Source organism: Pan troglodytes, chromosome 2 (assembly GCF_028858775.2).
Source record: "Pan troglodytes isolate AG18354 chromosome 2, NHGRI_mPanTro3-v2.0_pri, whole genome shotgun sequence".
Taxonomy (NCBI): Eukaryota; Metazoa; Chordata; class Mammalia; order Primates; family Hominidae; genus Pan; species Pan troglodytes.
In genome coordinates, this window is record NC_086015.1 from 170,813,598 (window position 1) to 170,837,309 (window position 23,712).

The following is a 23,712-nucleotide window of genomic DNA, read 5'->3' on the forward strand; positions in this document are numbered from 1 at the left end:
CTCAAAGGCCTTCTGTATTTTTACAAAGTCACCCACGCTGAGTTGGTTTTCAAGCAGGCCTGTGCCATAGTCTTCAAATGCAGTTACACCTTCTGTTCTCTCAGGACTCTTTGGCCCAAGCTGTGACCCTATGTTTAACTCAAGTGCAGCTTTCTGGCAACTCATAATGGCTTCAACTTTTCTCAGTTGCCTTCAACTATTTCTATAAGGATGGATCTTCTTTTTCCTTCAACAGGTGCTTTTGAAAAGAAACTCAACTTAGCAACAGAATTCCAAAATGAAAGTACAAACCTTTCAAGGCATACGATCAGGAGGCAAAATGTTCAAGCTGAGGTAGGAAATGAAAGCCCTCAACCCTCTCACTTATTTGATTCTAGAGTTTATTTTCAAAATTTACAGTTGAATGGTTTTCAAATGGTATTTTTACCCCTTCCTTATACTCTGTTTAACCTGGCTTGATTAAAAATGTGTAAAGCTTTCCCCACATTTATAGTAACTGACACAGAAAACAACTTCCAATCCTCATTTTAAATGCATTAGAAAAGCACCTTCCCAAAAATCTCTTTGACTAACCTTGCTTCCATTAACATGTTGTAGTTTTCAATTCCACTTTCTTGTCTGGAAGAGTTAGATGACAAAGCTGCAGAGTTTCCCTACCAATGAAGTACTTGACTCTGAATGCCACCTTCCCAGCAATGTGGAGTTGTTTGTTTCATCTGTTCTGATCCTTTTGTATGTTTCCTGGCAACCAACACAAAGCCAACTAAAACTTTCCCTTTCACTTCCCCCTCTCCAGCTGAAAGTTTAAATATATAATGTAAATGTTGAAATGGTTTTTTTTGAAATAAAAGGACAGTTCATTCCACTCATTTTTTATTAAATGACATCTTGTATTATTTAAAGACAACTTTTACCATTATATAGGATATATATTATGAAACTATATGATTAGTCAAAGAGAAAAGCATGAAATTCTGGAATTTTATGTTTTATACACAGAAAATGTTTTATTTTTATATAAAAGGAATCTGTTTCTTATATTCTTTTTGTCTTAGTTTCTATGTATATAAAATAGAGATGGTTCAAAAAAGCTTCCAACTTGTTGAAAATGTGATTTAAAAAACACAGCATAACATAATATGATAAATCTAATGATAAAATTGCTTGCAGTGTCATTACTGGTTCAGCTAATAATAATGAAAAGGAGAAGAAAAAGAAGAAAAATTAACATTTTTTGAGTATTAACCATGTGCCAGGCACTAAAACTTTATGTTCATTGTCTTGTTTAAGCTTCACAACAATCCTACAAGGCAGATGTGATCATTATCCCCATTTTACTGATAAAGAAGCAAAAAGCCGGGTAAGGTGGCTCACGCCTGTAATCTCTGCACTTTGGGAGGCTGAGGCAGGTGGATGGCTTCAGCTCAGGAGTTCGAGAGCAGCCTGGGCAACTGACGAGACATTGTATCTATTAAAAATACAAAAATAATCAGCCGAGCATGGTGGTGCACACCTGTGATCCCAGCTACTCAGGAGGCTGAGTTAGAAGGATCCCTTGAACCTGGGGGGCAGAGGTTGCAGTGAGCCAAGATTGTGCCACTGCACTCCAGCCTGGGCAACAGAATGAGACCGTGTCTCAAAAAAGAAAAAAAAAAAAAAAAGCAAAGAAAATGCCAAAGGTTACACAAATAGTAACATACGGAAGAGAACAGAATGGCTCCCAAACTTCAGATACTGCATGTATTAGTCTGTTTTCACACTGCTAATGAAGACATACCGGAGACTGGGTAATTTATAAAGGAAAGAGGTTTAATTGACTCATAATTTCACATGGCTGGGGAGGCCTCAAAATCATGACAGAAAGCTAATGAGGGCAAAGTCATGTCTTACATGGCAGTAGGCAAGACAGTATGTGCAGGGTAACTCCCATTTATAAAACCATCAGATCTCATGAGACTTATTCACTACCAGGAGAACAGTATGGGGAAACCGCCCCCTTAAGTCAATTATCTCCACCTGGCCACACCCTTGTCATGTGAGGATTATTACAATTCAAGGTGAGATTTGGGTGGGGACACTGCCCAACTGTATCACTGCACTTTAGATGGATGTGCCCGTTGCACTTTATTTTCACTTCCGTAAACTAAAAAGTTGGCATTACATCTTCTCTAGGGTCTCTTCCGGCTCTAACATTCTCTGAGCTGGTGTTCACTAGAGGCATGGTACAGAACAGAGAGAAGAGCATCCTGTAGGAGTTCCTGTACCCATTATAGAAAAAAATGAAGTTTCATTCATGCTTTCATTTTTTCATCCATCTCTCATTATTCTTTCAAAAAAACATTTATTAAGAGCCTAATAGGCAGGGCACGGTGGCTCATGCCTGTAATTCCATATTTTGGGAGGCCAAGACGGGCAGATCACTTGAGGTCAGGAGTTCAAGACCAGCCTGGCCAACATGGAGGAACCCCGTCTCTACTAAAAATATAAAAATTAGCTGGGCATGGTGGCAGGCACCTGTAATCCCAGCTACTTGGGAGGCTGAGGCAGGAGAATCGCTTGAACCTGGGAGGCGGAGGTTGCAGTGAGCCAAGATCGTGCCACTGCCCTCCAGCCTGAGTGACAGAGATAGACACTGTCTCTCTCTCTCTCTCTCTCTCTCTATATATATATATATACATATATATATATATATATGCCTAATATATGTCAAGTCCTGAATTGTGACCTGGTGCCTGCCATAAGGGCTTTACAGTCTAGTCAGGGCAATTATCCATCTAGCTCATCTTTAATGCCAATTCCAACCTCTTGTGTTCAGTGTTCCAACACAGTGCTGTGTTCAGAGCATTCTGAAGCCATAGCTAGGATCAAAGGGAAAGAGTGGCATTATAGATGTGTATATATGTATTGATATGTATCACACACACAGAACGGGGGTGTATTTACCAGATTTGCTTTTCTTAGATAAGCCCTTCTTGTAAGTTAGGAAAACATTTTTAAGCCCTAATACTACAAGTTCCCCTAAGTTATCTTACATGGGAACACGATTTGTCTTCTTACCACCCTAGTTAGTAAGTTAATAATACTTTAAATCAGCTGGATCAGCCCCATAAATGTTTGTAAAATGTTTTATAGTGATATTCTAGAGAGTTGGGCTTAGTTCAGTAGCAGACACTAATGAGGGAAGGGAGAGGAAATAGGAAAAACATTCTGTAAAGATGAACCACGAGAGGTAGGTATCCCACTGGCTGACAATGCAAAATTCTCTAATTATTCTAAGACAGACAAGCTGCCTGGCCTACTTAGCTTCCATAAAGTTGCAGCCCTAAATGTTTTCATTAGTCAAAACAGGAAAGTATAATGAGCAGCTAACAAATTACAGTAGAAGTTAATCAATTGACACAGTTTTCTTGCTATAAAATTATGACATTAGAAATAATTCTTGATCATAAAGGCTTAAATGGCTCTAACCTTCTCTGTAACTGTGTGGTTAATTTTCAGGTTAAATTCCTGCGGCACTGTAAAATCCATAACTAGTCTCTTGACTGGTGAAATTTTCCCTCTTGCTTGCCATGAATCAATTATGATATTGTGAAAATCAAGATGGTGACAGTTTAATCACCTTTAGAAGGCCAAAAAGCAGATTGACATTTGCCCCCTTCTCCTGTAGGGATCAGACAACACCTGCCAGCATAGTGGATCCCTAAGCACCAAGAGGGCAGAGTAAGCTGATACATCCATTGGCCTTTGACACTTTGGGACTGAATAATTCTCTCCACCGAATAGACACACCCATCTGTGTCTTTATCACAATTCACAGTCCACACCCAAATCCCTGCTCTCTCCTTCCCCCACAATTTATTGCCACTGACATAAATATAGACCTTCCTTTTATATTATTTAAGGACTACTTTTTACCATTATATTTTCTACAAAGTAGGATACATATTATGAAACAATATGATTAGCCAAAGAAAAGAGCATTAAATTCTGGAATTGTATGTTTTACACGGAGAAAATGTTTTATTCTTATAGGATAGGAATCCATTCCTTATATTCTTTTTGTCTTAGTTTCTATGTATATAAAATAGAAATGGTCCAAAAAAGCTTCCAACTTATTGAAAATGTGAGAAAAACACAGTATACCATAATATAATAAATCTAATGATAAAACTGGTTCAGCTAATAATAAAGACAAATGAGATACATCTCTATGCCCACCATTGCTCAGAGACACATGTCTGAGCATAATATGCCCTACAAGGCAGTTATGATCATTAGCCCCATTCTCCTTCCCCCCCACAATTTATCCCCACCAACATATAGATCTCCCTTTTCCTTTTCTTCTAACTCCTCTTTCTTTCTTTGCCCACCATTCACACTGAAGCCTGTTCTCACTCGTTAATCTTTGCCTAAATTCTCCCTCCACCTCCTCACTTCAACTGAAATCAGTTTTACCTTAGGAACCTCATTTCCGGCCCAGCCTTCTCAGGTCCTCACTGCTCCTTGTTCTTCTCAAGTCCTCACTGCTCCTTCTCAAGTCCTCACTGCTACAGGAAGAGAAAGAAAGGATGTTTTTCCCATCATCTTCTTGCCTCTTGACCTCATGCCTTCCAGCAAAGCCCCAGACACCCGCTGGCTCTGTGTAAAGGAATTTCGTCTCGAAGCCTGGGGAAAGCTCTGGCCCTGCCCTTGGCACCTTTTAAGCCCTCAACAGATATTAGTTTCTTTCCTTCTTTGTTCCTTATCCTCCCAGTTAGAATTAATTACTCCTTTCACGCTGCAACCACAGCATTTTTTTCAGACTTTAACCACAGCACTGTTTCTTCCTGCTTTGTAATGTAATTAGTTGTCTGTGTATCTCTCTCTCTCCCATTAGATTAACTCCTAAGAACAGGGATGATACCTCACTAATGCTGCGGCCTTACATTGCCCAACACGGCGTGTTGCATAAACTTCTCGACACTACAGCAATGTATGCTCATTTGTAAACAAGGTGGGTAAAGGAGACATTCACCTATAACCTTGAGTTATCAAGCAAGAGTCCTGGGAATAGGCGGCACTGAATCAGAAAGAGAAGCAGAATTCTGTGAAAAAAAGAAAATCATATGACTCAAAGGTCATTAAGAAAAAGAGAGAAAGAAAATTAGTGACAGAAATAAAATTTGAGACAGTATCTTCAAGCCACTTAAAATTATCAAGTGCTTTTTGAAAACATGCATTTTTTTCATACAATTTCTGTGTAATGTGCAAATATGTGTTGAGGCTTTACTCTGTCCCAGGTGCTGCTTCTAAACACTGGAAAAGCAAAGATAAATGAGATACATCTCTATGCCCACCATTGCTCAGAGACACATGTCACAGTAAATGTTGGCTTTCAATTAATCCTATCTTTTGAGAAAGTAGTTTCCATTGTTAAATTAACAACACTGTAATTTTAAAATTATTTTCTTTCTTTCTTTTTTTTTTTTTTTTTCTGAGACAGAGTTTTGCCTTGTCACCCAGGCTGGCGTGCAGTGCTCTGATCACAGCTCACTTCAGCGTCAACTTCACAGGCCCTTCCACCTCAGCCTCCAAAGTAGCTGGGACTACAGGAATGTGTCACCATGCCTGGCTAATTTTAAAACTTTTGTGTAGAAATGGGGTCTTCCTATGTTGCCCAGGCTAATCTCAAATTACTGAGCTTAAGCCATCCCCCTGCCTCAGCCTCCCAAAGTGCTGGGATTATAGGCATGAGCCACTGTAACCAGACAAAACTGTATTTTCATAACAGCATTTCTCAAACTTTTCAAGTATTTGAACACAGAATTATTGAAATAATGATATCCTAAAACAATTAAATATATAATTTTGCAGTAAATTACATATCATAAAGAAGCAAGCAGCGGTAGCCAAATTTAAAAATAGATGCGGAAATAGATTGTAAAACTGAGAAAATTATTGACTTAAATGTTCTAACTTACTTGAAAAAAGCCCACTAAGACTTAATCAGTAGACACTTAGGATCCACTGAATTTAATATGGAGATCAGTACTTAAAAGTATTCATGGCTGGGCACAGTGACTCACGCCTGTAATCCCAGCACTTTGGGAGGCCAAGGCAGGTGGATCACTTGAGGTCAGGAGTTCAAGACCAGCCTGGCCAACATGGTGAAACCCTGTCTCTACAAAAATACAAAAAATAGCCGGGCATTGTAGCACACACCCGTAATCCCAGCTACTCAGGAGGCTGAGGCAGGAGAATTGCTTGAACCCGGGAGGCTGAAGTTGCAGTGAGCCAAGATCGCATCATTGCACTCCAGCCTGGCAACAGAGTGAGACTGTCTCAAAAAAAAAAAAAAGTATTCAGAAGGTCAATCTATTTATGCAAATTCTGGTGAGTATTTCCAACAACGAATCACATTTGTCCCTCTTTGCTTTAGCATATCTTCTCTTTGAAATCCAGCATCCTTGTTTTCAGTCACACGTGGGTCTCTCAGTCATCAGTGGGGCCTTCATAAGGGAGCCAGTTACTCGGCAATTGCTCTGAACTAGCTTACTAAATTCCTTTCCATTGCCTCTCTGAGAAAACTGCCTGCTATTCTACCTGGGGCTTTAGAACAGTTTGTCAAACCACCTAGATATCGAACACTCGCATTCATGTTTAGAGCCACTAGAAAACAGTCAAAAAATCATTGCATGAAAGGAGTCACAGATAATCCAGTAAGCATTTACTGATTGTCTCCTTGAAGAAAGACAGAAAGCAGTTAGGTGGGAAATGAACAATTATTGAGCTCCTAGTATATGCCAAACATTGTGTTAAGCACTTTCACAAATGTTATTTTATTTAATTCTTGTGATATCTCTGCAAGATACCTAATGTTTTCTCTCTTTTTTTTGACAGATGAGGAAACTAAAACAAAAAATATCTCATCCAACTTCATACAACTTGCAAATTCTATAATGTAGCAATGCCAATAGAATGACGCTATGCACTTTAAGAACATTATATAGATTAGTTCTTTTAATTTTCCTGGAAATCCTATGATATGGGCACTATTATTGTCACCATTTTTAGCTGAAGAAACTGAGGCTTAGGCAGGGCAAATGACGTGTTAGGATCATCCAGCAAGAAGTAGAAAAGCTGGAGTTCAAATCCCAAGTTTCTCCATAGTATAAAGCCCTGTGCAGGGTAGACTGCTAAACACCACAATAAATTCTAACCCAGTTCAGGAGCTAAAACGTGCAAAAAGTAAAGAAATAAGAAAGCCCATACTAGGAAATAAAGTCAAATGGGCTTAAAATTTGGAGTCAGAATACCAGGTTCAAGTCTTGTTTCTCTCATTTTCAGCCCTATCATCTTGGGCAGGTTGAGTCATTTCTCAAAATGAAGATAGCAGAATTGTTTATCTCATAGAATCATTTTAAGGTTAAAAAGATAAAATACAGTGAAAACTCTATGTAAATTTTAAAACATTATGCACATGAATTAACATTAATATTATTACACAGTTGGAAGGAGGTAAATTTCCTGCAACCTTGGGAAAATAAGGTAGGAGTTCACAGAGAGACTGGAATATTAGAATTGTAAAACAGAATGAAGCAAAATTATCTATATCATGATGTTTCACATTAAAGCTGAGATTCTGTAATCATTTTCATTGTGTTTAGGAAGGTCTTATGTCTAAATCTATTCCAGAGAGCAACGCTATATCAATACTTCAATGTTAGTTATTAAATGCAATGATTGTGTGCGCGCACACATTTGTATGAGTTAGTAGATGTGTGGTTTTATCATTTTGAAAAAATGCTTTCTTCCTTATGATTAGTCAGAGTTAATGTCAACTATAGACATCTTCCCTAAGAGGGCCTGGTCTGTTCAGCACTGTCTGAATCTGTTTTTTTTAATAACAACAGAAATGATATTCAAAGCAGTGTAACTACTGTCTATCATAATGTGACCCTCTTAGACTGTCTGAGTGCCTGAATCCCCAGAATCAGACGTTTTGTTCCTAAAACATTAAACACTCTATTCTAGAAGGAAAGTGGATTTTAATTTAATTTGGTCTCACTGAATGGCTTAACCCCAAAGGAAGAGATATATATACATGTAAACACACGTGCACACACGGAGACAGAGACACAGAGAGAGACAGAGAGAAGGAGAGAGATAAAGAGAGAGAAGGGGAGACATGTCAGAGCATAAGACTAGAAGTTTCTCAGATAAGTTGCCTCATATGGGGAAACTGTGGGCAGTTACAGTACTTTGGGTAAGCACTGACCACTAACTGGGGTGGCAGAGGTATAAGGTAGCGATAAGAGTATCTCTGAAGGGAATAAAATACAATGAAACAGTAATTCTAAATTTAGAGTCAGGAGACCTGAATTTTGGTGCAGCCTCCACCATGTCCATGTGACTCTAAAATTTACCCTCATTGGGCATCAGTTTCCACAGTCCTAAGTGAAGATAATGATTCCTACATGGACAGTGCAAATAATTACTTTGAGGCTCAAATGAAATCATGTATAGAGAGACATTTTCTAGCCAGAAATGGCTATGTAAATATTTATTTTTTGGTTGGATCATTCATTCATTTTATATGTTTATGTGACTTAACATGTGTAGGGCACTACCCTGGTGATACCCAATAGCTATCAGTTATGGGTCTTAATATTAAGGAGCATAAAGTCTAGAAAATGACATAAACCATCCATATGAATCAGATAGGTAAAAAAGGGTGTAGATGAAATGGTACGCATGTTAAGGAAAAGACTGCTTAATTATATATGGTTGAGGAGGCATGGTAGATGGAGTAAAAATAGCTTTGGAATTGGTGACATCTGAATGGGTGTTATGGCTTGAACTGTGTGCCCCCAGAATTAATATGTTGAAGTCCCAACTGGGGCTACCCGAGTACCACAGAATGTGACCTTATTTGGAATAGGGTCATTGGAGATGTAATTAGTTAAGATTAGGTTATACTAGAGTAGTGTGGGCTCTAATCCAATATGACTGGTGTCCTTATAAAAATAGGAAATTGTCTATAAACACACACACATACACAAACACATAGGGAAAGCCATGTAAAGACTGGGGTTTGCTGTCACAAGACAAGGAACTATCAGAAGCTGTAAGTGAAGCCTGGAATAGGTCCTTTCCTAGTGCCTTCATAGGGAATATGGCCCTGCCAATGCCTTTATGTCAACTTCTTGTCTCTAGAAACAAGAAAATAAATTTCTGTTATTTAAGCCACTGAGTTAGTGGTATTTTGTTATGGCAGCCCATGGAAACTAATACATTTTTTTATATGGGAAGACAGGAAAGAAAGTTTATGGATAGAAATCTATGTTGTTGAAGTTTATTATTATTAAACTAATATAAGATAGAAATAAATACAATCATTATATTGTAATAATATACCTACAATACTGAACACCTAGCACAGTGCTTGACACATAGTAGGCACCAAATAAATATTGAATGAATGTTTTAACCAACAAAAAGGAGATCACAGAAAGGGGAATGGATTGGCATCAAATATATATGTTTTAATCTGTTTCATACTCTTTTTTTTCTGGGCAAACCCTCTACTTAACCACAAAAAAATCAGAAACATCCATATTTCTATGAAAAATGCTACCACTTCACCTTTGTTTACTTTAGGAAATTCTGTCTAGGAAAACAAAGAAATAGGGAAAAAGGGCAATAGAAAGGAATTTTACACTTGTAAAAATCAAAGTTCTGAAACAAAACGCACTTTGAAAGATTGAAAGCTATAGTCCCAAGAAAGAATACTGGCACAATAAATATTTCTCACAGAACATAGTGTGCCTCCTGAGCATGGTGCCTCTGATTGAAAGCCGTGAAGACCAAGGGCCTCTATTTGTCTACAGCAGGAGCAGCAGTCATCAAATTAATATCGGAAGTGCACTCCTACATCAAGTTGTTGCAAGTGTACTCATAAAGAAGACATCTTACAAAATGCAGATGGAGCTGTTGCAATCATTGCCTAGGCCAAATGCTGTCAGAGAAAATGGATCTCAATTTACTCAACACATTTTGGTTTTGTAATTTTCAAGATTAACTCTTGTCATCGTCTGAAACAATATGAGGTTCTTAGGAGAGCTTTAAAAACACACTCTTGTATGTTCAGAGCAAATGGTACAAGTGATAATTGTTTTGTTCATGTCCACTACACGGGGGTGGGGTGGTGATTAGCTCAGGAAAAAGAGCTCATGTACCTATTGGGAAAATACAGTGGAGGAAATCATGGGGCTTACAACTTTACCAAGGGGGGCATTAATTTAGGGAAGTGAGTCAAGTTTTCAATTAGGAGGAAAATGATACAGATATACGACAATAAACAGCTTCATGACCTTGGGTAAGTTACTTAACTTCTCTGGTTTCAAAATCTTCACCTGTAAAATTGTAAGAATAAATTACATGGTCTTTAAAGTCTCTTCTAGTACTTAATTTAAGAAGGACAGGGAAGGAAAATATAAGAATCCTAAGAGCTCTACAGAAAAATAAAAGATGCTATATCCCAGGTAATATTATTGCATTTATACTGGAAGTACTCAGAACATGACTGTGGACATTTTAAATACTTTTTTGATAATTATAAATGAAATCGTCATATGGATAAATAAGTTGACCTGTCAGTCAAGCATCTGTGCAACCTGCCACACACTTAGTCCTGCACTACCTGCTTCTCTTATTGGATTACCAGTGAGGATTTTGGAACTTGGTTATGGCAAATGGATTCTATCAAAAGAAGGCAATTTACATTTATTTGTTTATCCACTCAGTTATTTATTTCCCCATTCATTCATTGAGCAGCCACAATGGCCAAGCATGGTGATAGGCACTGATGATGACAGAGACAGGCTGGCTTTCTCCCACAAAGTTTGTCATCTAGTAGGGTGAGATAAGCAAAAAGCAGAAGGTTACTACACATTTTTATTAAAACAGTGATAAGGGGGTCCAAGGAAGAACATGCACAGGCTCCTAAACCAGACGTGGAAGATCAGGTAAGAAAGACGTGATTAAATTCTGTCATATCTATGATGGCACCCAAATGATTAGATATTGGCCAGATAAAGAATAGGAAAAAGAGGGTTTAAGCAGAAGATACAGTGTGTGCTAAGGCCTGGAGGTGGCCAAGCCCTTGGTGGATTCCTGGGGATAAAAGTAGTTTAGTCTGGGTGGCTCTTACAGCATAGGGAGAAGGGGCACAAGTCTAACTGGAGAAGTAAGCCTAGATCATGGAGCCATAGGAAGGAGCTAGGTGTTCATGCTCAGGACACTGGGAAGCTATCGAAATTTTAAGCTGGGAATGTAACATAATGAGATGTTCATTGACAAAAAATCATTGAATTGCCCAGTGGTTTTCATCTAGGTAGTTTCATAAATGATCTAGGCTGTTTTTTTTTTTTAATCCAATAACAGCCCCCTCCAGAAGAATTATTTGAAATCCCTGGAGGTGGAATCTAGGCACCAATATATTTTAAAGTTCCTTAAAAGATTTTATTGTGCAGCCCAGGTTCGAATTACTGGATTGAAAGGGGGGCAAAACCAGCTAGGAGGCAATACACGTAATCAAGTTGACAGGCAATGATGGCTTATTTACAGCCTAGAAAAATATCAGAAATACAAGAAAGAGTATCCAATGAGTATAGAGGAGAGAAGAATCAAGAATGGATAATAAGCACAATTCTGAAATATCTTTTTGCAAAGTTTTGAACTCAGAAAACATGTAAATATTTTAAACATTAAAAAATAAAAATAAGTCAACAAAAGTGGGGAACAAACTAAAATTGAACACAAATAGAAACAAATGAACCTAACCAAGTTCATGACATAACCACAAGGAGGGGAAAATCCAAAGGAACTTCAGAGTGTGTGCAAAGAAATTTTGACCTCTAATAGATTTCTAGATTGTGGTGGCATGGGAGTAGAAATTTTGTGCCTATTATTGAATTGTACCAATAAATAAACATTGTTTTATTTTAGGAATCAGGGTTTCCATTATAGCAGAAGAGAGATACAAATATGGAACGGAGAAAGGCAATGAAGAACTCTGTGCTATTGGATGGGAATGAGAAGTATCAGTATAAATTTACACACACACACACATTTATTTCCTAGCACTGACTGTTGAGACATCTCAGTTACAAAGTGACACCTACAGCCCAAGTCTTCATTTCTAAATACCATTCTACTTGTAGAAATGAATGATTCTTGGGTTAATATAAGAAATCTGGAATGTTTTCTTGCCTAGAAAATAATAAAATGCTTTTAAAATGATAAGAAAATTAGAGAAACCAAAAAAGTGTTCCCACTGACCAAATCAGGATCATTAAAAAATATATTTTTCAACTTTTTACAAAAATTTTTATGGGTACATAGTAGGTGCATATATTTATGGGGTACATGAGATGCTTTGATACAGGCATGCAATGTGAAATAAGCACATCATGGAGAATGGGGTATCCATCCCCACAAAAGCATTTATCCTTTGAGTTACAAACAACCCAATTACACTTTATTTTAAAATATACATTATCATTGACTATAGTCACCCTATTATGACATCAAAAAGTAGATCTTATTAATTCTATTTTTATTTGTTTGCTTTTACCCACTAACCATCCCTACCTCCTTCTAACCCCCCTCTACACTACCCAGCCTCTGGTAACCATCCTTCTACTCTCTATGTTCACTAGTTCAATCGATTTGATTTTCAGATCCCACAAATTAGTGAAAACATGCAATGTTTGTCTTTTTGTGCCTGGCTTATTTCACTTAACATAATAATCTCCAGTTCCACTCATGTTGTTGCAAATGACTGGATCTCATTCTTTTTATGGCTAGCTGAATAGTACTCTATTGTGTATAAATACCACATTTTGTTTATGCATTCGTCTGTTGATGGACACTAAGGTTGTTTCCATAGCTTAGTAAACTGTGCTGTAACAAAATCTTAGCTTAGTAAACAGTGCTACAACAAACATAGGAGTGCAGATATCTCTTCAATATACTAATTTCTTTTTTTTCTGGTGGGGGATGGGGATATCTATCCAGCACTGGGATTACTGGATCATATGGAAGCTCAATTTTAGTTTTTTGAGGAATGTCCAAACTGTTCTCTGTAGTGGTTGTGTCAATTTACGTTCCCACAAACAGTGTACAAGAGTTCCTTTTTCTCCACATTCTTGCCAGTCTTTGTTATTTCCTGTTGTTAGGGTAAAAGCCATTTGAATTGGAGTGAGACGATCATCTCATTATAGTCTTGATTTGCATTTCTCTGACAATCAGTGATGTTGAGCACTTTTTCATATGGCTGTTCACCATTTGTATGTCTTCTTTTGAGAAATGTCTATTCAAATCTCTTGCCCATGTTTTGATCAGATTACTAGAATTTTTTCCTATAGAGTTGTCTAAGCTCCTTATATATTCTAGTGATTATTCCGTTGTCAGAGGGGTAGCTTGGAAATATTTTCTCCCATTATGTGGGTTGTCTCTTCACTTAGTTTGTTGCATATTTTGCTTTGCAGAATCATTTTAACTTGATGTAGTCCCATTTGTCCATTTTTGCTTTGGTTGCCTGTGCTTATGGGGTATTGCTCAAGAAGTCTTTGCCCAGACCAATGTCCTGGAGATTTTCTCCAATGTTTCCTTGTAGCAGTTTTGTAGGGAGGGAGGGAGGGAAGGAGGGAGAGAAGGAGGGAGGGAAGGAAGGAAGGAAGGAAGGAAGGAAGGAAGGAAGGAAGGAAGGAAGGAGGGAAGGAAGGAAGGAAGGAAAGAAGGGAGGGAGGGAGAGAGGGGACAGGGAGGAAGGGAGGGAAGCAAGCGAAGAAGGAGGGGAAGAAGGAAGGGAGTAAAGAAATTTTGATAGAGTTAGAAATTCATTATTTTACAACAAACTTTAATAATAATTGATTCAGGAAATAATTATCAATAGATGAAAGTTTCTTAGGAAATAAAATATGTATACAATTTCAAAGCATCTTCTCCACAGATTACTTACAATTACAGAAAGGAAAGGGGTACTTTTCAATGGAGCAAGTTACGGAAGTTAACATCACCAATAATGGGACAAACAGACATCATGTGTATCGTGATAAGTTGCACTAAGAAGAACCTATCATAACTTCTGCAATATCCTTGCCAAAATTCATAACTGAATCTAATCATAAGCCAATAATCTGACAAACCCAAATTGATGGAATTCTATAAAACCACCAGCTGTTCTCTTAAAAAAAGTCAATGTTATGAAAAGACAAAGAAAAATTGAAACTGAAGATACATGGCAACTAAATCCATGTCATAATCCTAGATTGGCTCCTGAATTGGGATGGGAGGGTGGGGAGGGAACAGTATTGGAAGGATAAACAAAATTGAAATATGACTGTATATTAGATAACAGTATTAAATCAATTAAATTTTCTGAATTTGATTATTGCCCTAAGTTATGTAAAAAATATATACTTGTTCTTAAGAGATATATGGTGAAGTATTTAGGATAAGGTCATGATGTCTGCAACATTTAAAATTAGTTCAACAATGATGATAATACATATTATATAACAATGATACATACATACATATAGACATATTATTGTACAATTCTTGCAATTCTTCTGTAGCTTTAAATTTTTTCAAGCTAAAACAAAAGTGCAAATTTCAGGATTTAGGCTTGAGCCGTTGTAGCACCAACAGATGGCTAGTTGAGTATGAGGACAACCTCACCCAGGAAGTCCCTGGCTCTGGGCTATGCCCAGGCGTCCATGACTAGTGTTCATTCTCCAGTGCTGCCTGTCTGCATCTCATTCGTCTCAAGGTTCATAAATTTCGAGAGAACTTTATTTCTTATAAAGTGTTTCAGCCTGCAGGGAAGTATAGATGCCCTCCAGCAGAGGCGAAAAACAGTCACTTTGGAGGAAAGGTAAGACAGGAATTTATGCTACGCAAGTTAGCTAGGTATATATATTCAACAGGTTATAAGAGGAGATATGAATATTGACAAAGGAGGACACCTGCATGTGTATTAAGCAAACGTGCATGCATGCATCTTTGGCATAGAGACTTAACATTTAAACGTATTTAGGCCCACTATGTCAAAAGGTGAAGCAGCAGAGGCTAAGACACTCAGTGTGCAGCCTCTGTAAACTGGCCAGAACAAGTCCATGATCAGTAGTCTCTCATCAGCAGAAAGTTACTGAAATCAGTCTCTTGTCAAATCAAAGCTGTACTTATGGCTTGTGGAATAGGGGTGGGAGAGTTATCAGTCAACATCTGGCAGTCAGTGAGCTGCAAATGTTTTAATATTGCTTATCTCAAGGTATGGCCTTAGGGGACTTGTTTATAATTTGGTGCCATATTGTCACAGAGTCCATTCCATCAGTATTATCATCTCTATTATAACATCTATTACTTGCTAATAGAAACTCCTTTTCCTGCAGAAGAACGTGGTGCCCAGCACCAGTCATTACCAAGTAATTCCTGAGATTCCCTAATAAGCAGAAATGACCATGTGACACAATTCTTGCCAATGAAAGCATACATGGAAGACTGTTGGGGACCCTGGAAAGACTTTCACTTTATCTGGTAAGACAAGAGGATCCCTCTTCCCTTTATCCTGCCTCAAATGTGGACATGAATGAGTAACTGAGGAAAAGCCTATGAAAGCCTCCCAAAGTCTATATTTAAGACACTATCAATATCTGCAACTGCATTATTCTAAATTTCTTGCTTTGTTAAAAAAATTATTTAAACATTACTTAGTTTTGTTGCACACAACCTAATACATTCTTAACAAATACAGCAGTTACGAACATCATAGTAATATTAGGCTTCTGAGAACCAGCTCAATGGGATGTCCAATCAAAAATTGGCTATGTGTGTCAAAGAGTGTTTTCTTAGGTGTTTTGTATTTGGGGAGGATGGCGGGAGGAGGGAGTAGAACAAAGGACAATATAAGATCAGAAGATCCGTCTTAAACATTTCAGTTTAAACATTTTGGTACATTTAATAAGTAATGTTTTTTAGAATTGTCATCCAGGACATTTTCCTTCTCCCAATTTCTTCTTTTTATAAAGTGCAGATCAGCATTTTGTTCACTATTCACTGCAGCTATACCTGAAATCATTTGCCTATATTTCTGTTTTGTTGTTGTTGTTGTTTGTTTGTTTGTATTTTGAACACACAAGGAGGCAAAGGAACAGGTAAGTAAGGAATTATGGCACAGCCAAGTTTGATTCTGTTTGGAACTGGAAGGCCGTTCTGGAAACAAACCAGAACTGGGGATTGTATTATTTTATCTCAACAGCAGCCAAGTGAACTTTCATCTCAATGTAACTTAAGCAACTCTCCAGCTGTTTCTCTCTGTGTTTCTATACTCTGCTTTTTCTCTATCAACGGACAACTTACCATTTGATCAGTTCTCTCCACCTCATTCTTACTCATGTTTTCTGCTTTTCTGAATGTTGGCTCTTGTGTGCCTCCTTCTGCTTTAAGCCTCTTTGTATCCTTTCAGCTTCCTCTCTCACTGCCAGCCAGTACTTAGAATTACCTGGTTTAGAATCTGGAGCAAGGATGTGAAGTGACCCAGCTCATCATGGTTGAGAGAAGCTATCTCCAAGGCCAGAAGTCAGCATTTTTTTTTCATTTGGATAAAGATTCTGCTGCTGGTCCAGTTAATCATTGTAGCTGGGAAGGGTCACATAGTAATAGGCCAGATCTCTTTCTTTCTGCAATGACCATAGGTGAGGTGGCTTCCTTCAGAAGGGGACTTTAGAGAAAACTAAGGTAACTAACTCATTTAGCACTTGTATCATCAAAAAAAGAAAAAGCTGGCCGGGCGCAGTGGCTCATGCTTGTAATCCCAGCACTTTGGGAGCCTGAGGTGGGTGGATTGCTTGAGTTCAGGAGTTCAAGACCAGCCTGACCAACATAGTGAAACCCCATCTCCACTAAAAATAAAAAAAACTTAGCCAGGTGTGGTGGCCAGGGCCTGTAATCCCAGCTACTCAGAAAGCTGAGGCAGGAGAGTCACTTGAACCCGGGAGGTGGAGGTTGCAGTGAGCTGAGATTCCGCCACTGCACTTCAATCCAGCCTGGGCGACACAGTGAGACTCCGTCTCAAAAAAAAGAAAGAGCTAAGAAAGAGTGAGTATACTGGCATGCACAGAATAACTTCCTATCCACACTTGAAAAACCAGATATGTAGGATAATTGTAGAATAAAATTAGATAATAAATAGGTTTATGAATAGCTGGTTTAATTTAGAAAGATGACTCCTATTTTCCTGCTGTTGTATCAAATGACTGGGTTTATTTTCTCTAAGACCTTAGTAACACACGCTTGAAAAAGATTATCACTTTTGCTTGGAATATAAATGTTGAACTGTCAAAATCATAAAAACTCTATAAAACAATTTTTTGGAAAAACCTAATAGAAAATAGAAATGTATAAATATGATAAAGAGGTCAAACACAAATGCTAATCAAGAAAGTAGGTGAAATAGACCAGTATTCAGCAATTTCTCTCCCACAGTAATCTTAATTTCATTTGGAATTTAATCCACAAAATTTCTTCTTTTCCAAATCCCATTTAGAATAATATCTGTTGGTAATTTTCAGCTTTTTAGGCAATGTGCCCAGATGAAGAGACGTCTTCTCTGAAGTACTGTTTCCCCCCTTATTTAGCATCTTTACAAAACAATAACAAATCTCAATTATTTCATGCGGAGTTAACATTTCAGTACATTTATAAGGTAATGTAAATTTAGAGTAGTTGTCCAGGACATTTTCCTTCTCCTAACTTCTTTTGTAAGTCTTATAGTTGAAAGGTATGGTATAAAAATTCATTTTTGCATTATTGTGTGGTTTCTGGGCCCCACCCTCCCCACCCCATGCCCCGCCATGGGCTTCCTCTCCTTTCTTTAGTATTAATTTTAGCAAGAGAGGCCATCTATCTTAGGTTTCCCTTAAGATGTCTGAAGGTTCATTAGATTTTTTTGGCATTCTCTTCCCTGATTATTATTTTGTTTCTCTGCAAGAAAAAACTTTTTTTAACACTTTTAATCTCCTCTTTATCTTTCCTACAGATTTTCTATAAATAATACATATTTGATATTACTGAAGCAAAAGAAGTCTAAAGGGTCATTCTTTCAATATTTATAAAGTACCTACTAAGTGTTACGCACTGTGCTGGATGCTTGGCTAGATAATATGCTGTCCTTCTTCTGGTCTCTGTATTTTTGTGTGTGTATGTTTTAGGAAGATGACATTCTTCAACATTGTAAGGTCAGTAATCTGACAAATGTAATTTAGTAGTATTGGGGCTCGGAAAATGACACCCCAAAACATGCTGAGTGCTTTGAACAAAGGAGATTAAAATGCTCCAGAACGAAGCCTCAGAACCAATGTTTCTCTCTGACCTTCTGCTCCTTCCACAACTTCTCTTCTGAAGTGCAGGGAGGGCCTTTCTCTGAAGTTCCCTTATCTGACTGAGGGAAGGAAGTTCTTCCAAAAGGAACAGAATGGTCTCGAATCCTTTCCCTAGGAAACTCATTAAGCAACCAGGAAAGATTAATCACCACAGAGGAGATTTATTCATCACTGCAGGCAGACAGGCTATCACCTATTCTTTTGGATGCAGCTCTAAAACAACTTTTATCTGAATAGTAAGACAGCCTTTGCTCATCATTTGGTTCCTCCCCTTTCCCTCCCCTAACTTGTTGCTACTTCCCCCCAGTGCTTCAGGCTCCCATTCCTTTATGCTATTTACGTTTCAGCTATCTGGCCCTTCTCAGAGTCTCACATTTTATTTGGCTCCTGTGCATATTAATAAATCTGTATGTCTTTTCTCCAATTAATCTGTTCATTATCAGTTTATTTCAACAGCCTCAACTGACTCTTCAGAAGGTTAAACTTTTGTAGGCTATTTTCCCCTTAAAATGAACTATATTTCATCTTCCCTCTTTAGGCCTACTTGTTGGTAAGCTATAGAACAAGCTTGTCCAACTTGTGGCCCATGGACCACATGCAGTCCAAGATGGCTTTGAATGGGGCCCAACACAAATTTGTAAACTTTCTTAAAATATCATGGGTTTTTTTGCAATATATATATACATTTTAAAGCTCATCAGTTACTGTTATGGCCCAAGAAAATTCTTCTTCCAATGAAGCCCAGGAAAGCCAAAAGATTGGACTCCCCTGCTATGAAGTTTGGCTTTCATGGAGGTAGTGGGGGAGGTGGTCCCAAAATAGACCACTGATTTGCCAAATTTAAAAATTAACGGTTTTCATATTCAGAACCAAAATTACTGTAAAGACTGACCTCACTGGTGATGTCACAATCACATTTCAAAAACAATAGAGTATTTCCTGTGATTTAAATTCTAAATCAAAATTATTTATAGGCCAGTTCTAGATTGTTTTGCTGTTCCCTTTCCCTCTACGGCAAGTCTTGCCAACAGGATGAGACTCCCTTGTCAACTATGAAGATTAATTTTACATGTCAATTTGATTAGGCCACAGAGTGCCAAGATACTTAGTCAAACATTATTCTGGGTGTTTCTGTGAAAGTGTTTTAAGATGAGATTAACACTTAAATCAGTGGCATGGATAGACGGGATTGCTTCCATCATGTCGGTGGGCCTCATTCAGTCAGTTCAAGGCTTGATTAGAACAAAAGGGCTGACCTTCACTTGACTAAGAGAAAATTCTTTTTGCCTGACAGCCTTCAAACTGAGATATTGCTTTTTTCTTGCCTTCAGACTTGAACTGAAACTTTGGCTCTTCCTGGGTCTTGAGCCTACTGGCCTTTGAACTGGAACAGCAACATTGGCTCTCCTGGTTCTCAGACCTTTGGACTCAGACTGCAACTAAACCATCAGCTTTCTTGCCAGCTTGCCAGCTTACCTTGAAGCAGATTTTGGAACTTATCAGCTTCTGTAATCACATGAGCTAATTTCATATATATATATATATCCTATTCACTCTCTGGAGAACCCTCATACACAGTTCTACTGCCTATTCTCTATCCCATCTTCTACTGGGAGAATGCAGAGAGGGAAGCAAGAACAAAATATAATGAGGATCGTCTCCTTAAAAGAAAGCAAATAGGGAGTGGGCTAATATTTTGGGAAGAAAGTCTCATATGTGCCCAAAAATTTTATGTGAGGAAATTAAAGCTCAGAAAGCTAAATTTATATAAGAGCAGACAGCTAATAAGAACCTGATTAGCTATCCCACCCACAGACACGTTTTAGGGAAATAAAATTTACAACATAATTTCCATTTATGTATAGCCCTCCTGAAAAGTAGAACATCCTGGAAAAGGAACTTTATATGTCTTTATATCTGAGTTGCTGTTTTATCTTCTGGGGTCTTTTCAGGAATATCTAATATATTAATATATGATCTTCATTTCTCACTGATTTCTGTTGTGTTATCCCTGCTATGCTGCAGTTCATTAATAAGCACTCACCATTTCTTTTGGCTGGCATCTCTCGTGCTCTCTTTCTCAATTCTTTGTGGAACTCATCTCCATTTGATTACGATACTTAGCTAACACTATCAACAATACAATTATTTCTGCTCTTTTCAAGAATACTATTCTTTTCAACCACCAGTGTCAGACTTTCCTTGCCCTGTTAGAATCCTGAATTCTATACTCCAAACAGGTACTGTCTTGAGTGGTGCTATGGACTGAATTACATTCCCTCAAAATTCATATGTTGAAACCCTAACTCCGTATGTGATGGTATTTGAAGATGGGACTTTTGGGAGATAATCAGGTTTAGATGAGATCTTAAGGGTGGGGCCTTCATAACAGGATTGCTAACCTTATAAGAGATACCAGAGAGCTTTCTGTCTTTCTCCTGTCCCTCTCTCTGCCATGTGTGGGCACAGTGAGAAAGCTGTCTGCACGCCAGAAAGTGAACCCTCACCAGAACTCGACCATACTGGCACCTTAATCTCAGACTTCCAGCTGTCAGAACTGTGAGAAAATAACTTTGTTAAGACACCCAGTCTATGGTATTTTTTTACGCTAGCTCAAGCAGACTGATATAAATGGGTTTAGCTATCATTAATCACTGACTTTTACTCAAAATGCACACTATGACATCATTTATCACAGTTGATTTAAATAGTGTCAGGTGACTAGAAATAGTTGTTGGACTTAATAGACATATTATTTCTTAATTTGAAACCCATGAATATCCCACTTTAGCCAACATGAGCATGCCATTGAGAACTTCCTCAGAAAGATAATTGTGTCCCAAGGTAACCTGCAAGTTAACAGCAAACACACCAGGAAAAGACAGTAATGGAGCTTATTTCCTACTCTTGTTGCTTATGAGAGAGAAGGGAAAAGGAAAAACTGAGAAGAGCCAGTAACTTTCTGCTGAATCTGTCCTCCCAAGAGACAGCACAGGATAGTTTATCTCTAAGGGTCAGTCTTCTAATCCATAGGTTTCAGGAATTATAAATTTCACAAACCAGCAAAATTACTTTAAAAACTGGAAAAGAACCTTATAGCTCTAGAGAACAATGGTAGCTAATTTTGAATTTTCCCCACATCCTACTAAATGAAATGATATACGAACAAAGAGAATAAATTAAACTTTAGATGACCTATGCATTCACTATTATTAGGAGACAGAAAACACTGCAGCCTTCAAGTCACCTCTAAGCAGAGAAGAAAAACTCCCAACAGAGAGCTCCTACTGCTCCCCTGATGCTGTAAGCCTGTAAGTGTGGAGAGTAGGCAAGGGAGTCTTAAGGGATTCTAAGTCTAAGACGACTTAGACAAAGCAAAGGAAAAATTCTGCCTAAAAAGGGAAAGTGCAATATTAAAGTCCAAAATTCTGAACACAGGTGAGTACTTGATAGTTTACAACACTACTTACATATTAAGAAGCAAGACTGGAAGTGGAAGCTTTAGTGAAGCACTGCTTCCAGAGGACAATGAGGCAGTAAAAGGGAAGAATAAAATAAGAAGGAAAGATTAAATCTCTGGTGATATAAAAAGAACAAGGCATGCTGACCTCCTTCTTTTCCCATTATCAACACAATTCATTTCAGCTGATGAAAATCTCCATTTATCTAAAAGAAATTAAACAAAAACAAAAATACAAGAAGCCAATGAAAACTGTACCAGCACATTCCAACTAAATATTCTCAAGCATATTTAAAAAACTGGACTGAATCAGAAGTACAAGTACTAAAAACAGAGAATAAAATGCACAAAAACAACAAGAAATAAAATGAGAGTTGATTAAATGCAAGAAAGAAATAGAAAAATATATATAACAAAAATACAAATTAAACTACAAGGTGCTCCAAGAAGAGATTTGGATAAAGTAATAGAGTCTTGAAGAAAAGCAGAAAAACAACCATGAACTATGATCACAAAAATGAGGTAGGCAAGGAGTAAAAATGGCCAGAAATAAAGTGACTGAAATGGATGACAGGCAAAGAGGGTCCAACATGTATTTAATTGATGACCCAGAAAGACAAAAACAACAGAATAAAACTAATATTTTAAACTATAATTTAAGAAAACTTTCCAGAAATAAAAGACCTTGGGCCAAGTGCAGTGCTCATGCCTGTAATCTCAGCACCTGGGAGGCTGAGGTAGGCAGATCGCTTGAGCTCAGGAATTCAAGATCATCCTGGGCAACACGGCAAAACCCTGTCTCTACAACAAATACAAAAATTAGCCAGGCATGGGGGCATGCACCTGTAGTCCCAGCTACTTGGAGGGCTGAGGCAGGAGGATTGCTTGAGTCCGGGAGGTCAAGGCTGCAGTGGGCCATGTTTGTGCCACTGCACTGCAGCCTGGGCAATAAAGACCCTGTCTCAGAAACAAACCAAAAAAAAAAAAAAAAAAAAAAAAGGAGGAGGGAGGAGGAGGAGTAAAAAGAAGAGAAAGAAGGAGGAAGAGGAGGACAAAGAGGAAGAGAAGAAGAAAGGAGAAGAACAAAAAAGAAGAAGACAGAAGACGAAAGAAAGAAGAAAGAAGAAGAAGTAGGCCACCTCTATTTACACACAGAAAATGTCCATCAAGTAGAGGGAAAACTGGTCTGGATTAATCCACAGTGATACATATCCTAACTATTAGACTCTGAAATTAAAGAAAAAATCTTAATGGCTTCTAGGCAAAAAGATGAAACAATTTTAAAACAAGAGAATTAGACTTGACAGCAGACTTACCAAAATAACATACGAAGCAGGCAACAGTAGAGCCATGTTTTCAAGAAACTTAAGGAAAGAAAACGTGAACCAAGGATATTATAAACAACCACAGTGTTCTTTCAGTATCAAGACTATAGGAAAATCATGTTGAACACAAAAGAACTCAAAGAATACTGTATAGATGTGCCTTTCCTGAGGAATCTGCTAAAAGATGAACTTCATCTAACCAATACATGACTAAGAAAACTCTGGCAAAAGGACTGACAGTGAGCACTGCATATATTTAATTGAAAAGTTTGGATTGAAATAACGATGGGAACACAGGTAAAATAATAATATACAACATTTGATGTTCTGATGAAGTAGAAAAATGCAATTTAAAAAGTAAAGAAAAGGGAGAGAAAAAGAGAAAAGTATGAATGAGAACACTGACTATCATTTAGGTAACAGGTGAGAGTTAAAGGATATGTTTTAAAGACAACATAACTGACAGTAAAAGTAAAAAAAAAAAAAAAAGCATTTAAAA

General features: G+C 37.7%; 1 protein-coding gene across 4 annotated transcripts in view; it reads right to left on the reverse strand.

Moving 5' to 3' along the window:
• The window catches only part of WDR49 (WD repeat domain 49), a 211,639-nt gene that overhangs the window by 181,466 nt on the left and 6,461 nt on the right, over positions 1-23,712 (reverse strand). For 3 of the 4 annotated variants that reach the window (XM_016942258.4, XM_016942259.4, XM_009446787.5), the window contains exons 1-2: positions 574-23,712; positions 1-238 (exon numbers count right to left, since the gene is read on the reverse strand). The exon at positions 574-23,712 is cut by the window's right edge and continues 6,461 nt beyond it. In XM_016942258.4, coding sequence (XP_016797747.2) covers positions 1-165 — 165 coding nt within the window. In that variant the 5' untranslated portion in view covers positions 166-238; positions 574-23,712. The other variant, XM_016942257.4, reaches the window with a different exon arrangement.